This window comes from Pinus tabuliformis, chromosome 9, assembly GCF_031772625.1.
Source record: "Pinus tabuliformis cultivar Carrire ecotype Pingquan chromosome 9, CPIR1, whole genome shotgun sequence".
Taxonomy (NCBI): Eukaryota; Viridiplantae; Streptophyta; class Pinopsida; order Pinales; family Pinaceae; genus Pinus; species Pinus tabuliformis.
Window position 1 is genome coordinate 301,361,790 of NC_142307.1, and position 4,029 is coordinate 301,365,818.

Below are 4,029 nucleotides of genomic sequence, written 5' to 3' on the forward strand. Positions count from 1 at the left end.
TTTAATAAATTGAAGAAATAAAATTATTATAAAATTTTACAAAACCCAGCGTAAAAAGATTGAGAAAGGAAGTGAAAATATGGGCAAGAGAAAATGAAAAGCAAAATAAAAAAAGAAGGGCAAAGCTGATAAAAAATATGGATAATTTACAAGAGGCAAAGGAAAACAAGGAAGATGATAAATAGGATCATCTACAAGAAAACAATTTTTTTTGGGAAATATACAGAGAAAATCGAAAAGAAGAAGAAGAAGTGAGATTAAAGTCAAGAAGCCTATGGATGAAAGCAGGGGATAAAAATAGAATTGACAAAATCCAAGTAGACGGACAAGAAATTAAGGGAGTAGAGGAACTAAAAAAAGATGCACACAGACACTTAAAAAAACTCCTAACAGCAAATGGAGAAGCAGTAGATCATGATAATTGTATGCAACATACTCCAAACAAGATAAGTGAAAGACAAAATGCAAAAATAATGAAAAAAATTTCAGAAGAAGAAGTAGAGGCAACAGTATGGAGCCTTCACTCGGATAAGGCACTAGGCTCGGACAGCTTCACAATCACCTTCTATGGCAGCACTGGCAAACAATAAAAAATGACTTATTAAGAATGGTAAGGAATGTGTTCAAAAACAAAAAAAAATGGGAGGCAAAACTAAATCTTCCTATCTGGCATTAATACCAAAGGAAGCTAACCCTTCCACTTTCAATAGATTTCGGCCAATCTCCTTATGCAATTCTTCCTACAAGATAGTAACAAAGATTATAGCCAATAGAATAAAGAAAGTTCTCCCGGAGATAATTTCGGAAAATCAAGGAGGTTTTGTCCCAAACAGGCAGATCATTGATAATGTAATGGTGGTCCAGGAAGCTATTCATTCAAGCATGCTAAGAAAAGAAAAAGGAATTATTATAAAATTAGACATGGCCAATGCCTTTGATAGGGTAAGCCTCCCATACCTCATGGCTGTTCTAAAGAAATTTGGGTTCTCAAAAGAAATTATTGAGGTCATCAAGGCTTGTATCATTGATCCATGGATAGCACCGCTTATAAATGGAAGACCCAGTGACTTCTTCCAAAGCTCCAGAGGATTGAGGCAGGGATGCCCTCTCTCTCCGTTTCTATATATAATAATGGTCGATACTCTAAGTAGAGCACTGGACAAAAAAAGGCGAGAAAGAATCTTAACTGGCCTGCAAATCTCGAAAGGAATTAAAAGTATCAATCACTCCCTGTTTGCTAATGATACTCTCTTGTTGGGAGGTGCCTCATGCATAATTTCTCAAAGATTTAAAAAAGTCATGGATAATTTTTTGAAGGTCTCTGGGGGTCTTTTAAACAATGCTAAGTGTAGAATTTATGGTTGGAATACCTCTTCCTGAACCATGCAAAGAATCTCACAGATTCTTGAGATCCCTATACAAGAAAGTTGGAACCATTTCTTCTACCTTGGACTACCCATATCAAAAGAAAATATGAAGGCCGAGTTGTGGAGTAAACAAATTGAAAAAATGAAAGAGAAAATTCAAAAATGGGGAATGATGTGGTTGAACATGGCAGGCAAGGTAATTCTAATCAAAGCTATGCTCACGATGCTCCCAATATATCAATATGCTACAATTTTGGCTCCAGCTAGTGCACACAAGCAAATGGAACTAATCATAAGAGGTTTCCTCTGGCAGGGAGGGAAACAAGAGAATACAAAATTCAGTTTGGTAAAATGGGAGCAAGTAACTCTGCCGTATGATAAAGGAGGCTTATCTATAAGGTTGCCCCGCTTGATGAACGCTGCTTTAGGGATTAAAATCATTTGGAGAATTCTTATCGGTAAGGATAGCTGGTGGAAAAAAACTCTAGCCTCAAAATATATGAACCATCCAAGAACAAATCTGTTGTCTGAAAATGTTCCAATAAGACTGTGCATGCATGTCTGGAAGCTTTGAAAGAAAATGATACCAACAATAAGAAAATACATCTCAAAAATGCTAGGTAATGGCAAAAATATCAAGGTATGGGAAGACAAAATTATTGGGAAGGAACCTTTAAACCTTCTTTCGGGCCATGAAGACATACAAAATTGGATGAAGGATAGAGGAATTACATCTCTTCACTCCATTTCTCATTGGCAAAATCGAATTTGGTAAGAGTGGTATATTCCAGGTATCCCTCCAAATCTAAAAATTCAATGGGACAACCTTCTGCACCACCTCAAAGGAGCAGCACCAACGAGCATGGAGGAGGAAGACACAATAGTATGGGACCCGAGTGGAGGAAGCTATACAGTTAAGACCGGATATACAACTCTACAAGAACAACAAAATCAACAAGATTGGGCTCCTTGGAAGTCTATATGGAAAATTGAAAGCCTCCCAAAAATCAAAATTTTCACATGGACCCTGCTAAAAGGGAAAATACTCACTGCTGAAAATCTCAAAAGAAAAGGATTCTCTGGCCCGTCAAGGTGTCTAATGTGTTTAAAGGAAGAAGAATCTATTCAACACCTCTTCCTGGACTGCATTGTCACTAAAGAATGTTGGAAGCAACTAACTAGTCCTTTGGAAGTTGATCTAAATTTCTCCAGAACTTTCATGGAATTCTTCATAGAATGGAAAAAAACATATCCCTACTCGACAAAGAACAAGGCAACCATTAAAAGGTTTTGGGACTGCCTTCCAGTTGTTCTTTGTTGGCAAATATGGCTCTCAAGGAACAAAAGCATCTTCAAAGATCAGGCACCAAAAATTGGGAAGATATTGTCAAAAACATGGGGACTTACCTTTGAATTTTTAAATATGAAGGGAACAACAACAATCGACAATAGTCTTCTACAGCAAGAAGAAAGGGACTGGATCAGCAAGGCGACAATAAGAAATAATGGAAATAAAAATCTTAGGGATAGACCTCCAGCACAGAATTGGAAAATCAGATTAAATGAGGAAGAGTTTACAACTTGGAAAGGAAATCAAAATAGATTTTGCCTGTTCTTCGACGGCGCCTCTGGTAAAAGTAGGTGCTGGAGGCAACATAAATGATCCTTGGGGGAAAATGTTGATCTCTTATGAATGGGGTCTGGGGGGAACTTCAAATAATAGGGCAGAGGCTTACAGTTTGTTATTGGGTTCTAAGACTCTAAAAAAAAAGGCGATCAAAGACCCAATAATCTTGGGGGACTCGGCAATCATAATTGAAGCAATGGTCAGCAACAGAAATCCATCAAATGCAGCCATGAACATGATTCTCAAACGAATCAGGAACAATCTGGTAAGTTTAGGCAATGTCACATTCAAACACATCTTGCGTGAGAAAAATAGCACAGCTGATCATTATGCTAACATGGCAGTTACCAAAATGGAAGGAGAAATAAGAGAAAATGAGGAGGTTTATCATAATTCGATCCCATAGTTACTGTCCAATCAATGACCATGACAAAATACACATTTTTCCAAACAAATCAGAAGATCAACAAGAGGCAGATTTGAAGGACCATAGCAAATCACTGCAAAGAGATACCAACAACTCAAACAACATGGAGGTCTCGTGACTTCTATCAAAAAGTATTGAGAAAATCAAGGTTCAATCTTAGCCCAAAGTTCAAGGAGGTAAAGCCACTTATTCCCTTGCAGACATGCACAAACCACAACTTTCATGACCATTATCTCACTTGCCTTCCTTCTTTAAATTATGATCCCTCCTTATCCTTACACATACGCAACCCTGTCGATGATAATCCGTAAACTCTGCTCCACACCTTCCTCCTCAGTCCTCTGGTTGCATAACCCATCTAAGAATCCTGGACATTTCCCTCAACAAGTATTTTCCAAATTACTAGTGCGAAGACTCCTCTTCCTTATGCGTGCATACTGCTGACAGTGCCCTAACTAAAGTACTGGATATACACCCTCTGCGTTGTAAGTATATTGAGGGTGAGAGATTTTTCGAATACGTTATCCTCATCTCAATTCTTCAACAAGCTTGCAGTTCAGTCAAGCTCCACATTAGTGTCTTAATACAGTCTCTGTCAATAGCTCAAA

The 4,029-nt window shown here is 37.8% G+C and overlaps 1 protein-coding gene across 1 annotated transcript; it reads left to right on the plus strand.

Annotated features, from left to right (window-relative positions):
* The first annotated feature begins 2,929 nt into the window (after window positions 1-2,929).
* LOC149148410 (uncharacterized) lies at window positions 2,930-3,400 on the plus strand. The gene has a single exon (XM_089442165.1). The coding sequence runs from the start codon at window positions 2,930-2,932 to the stop codon at window positions 3,398-3,400; it is 471 nt and encodes a 156-aa protein (XP_089298291.1).
* The last annotated feature ends 629 nt before the right edge of the window (window positions 3,401-4,029 follow it).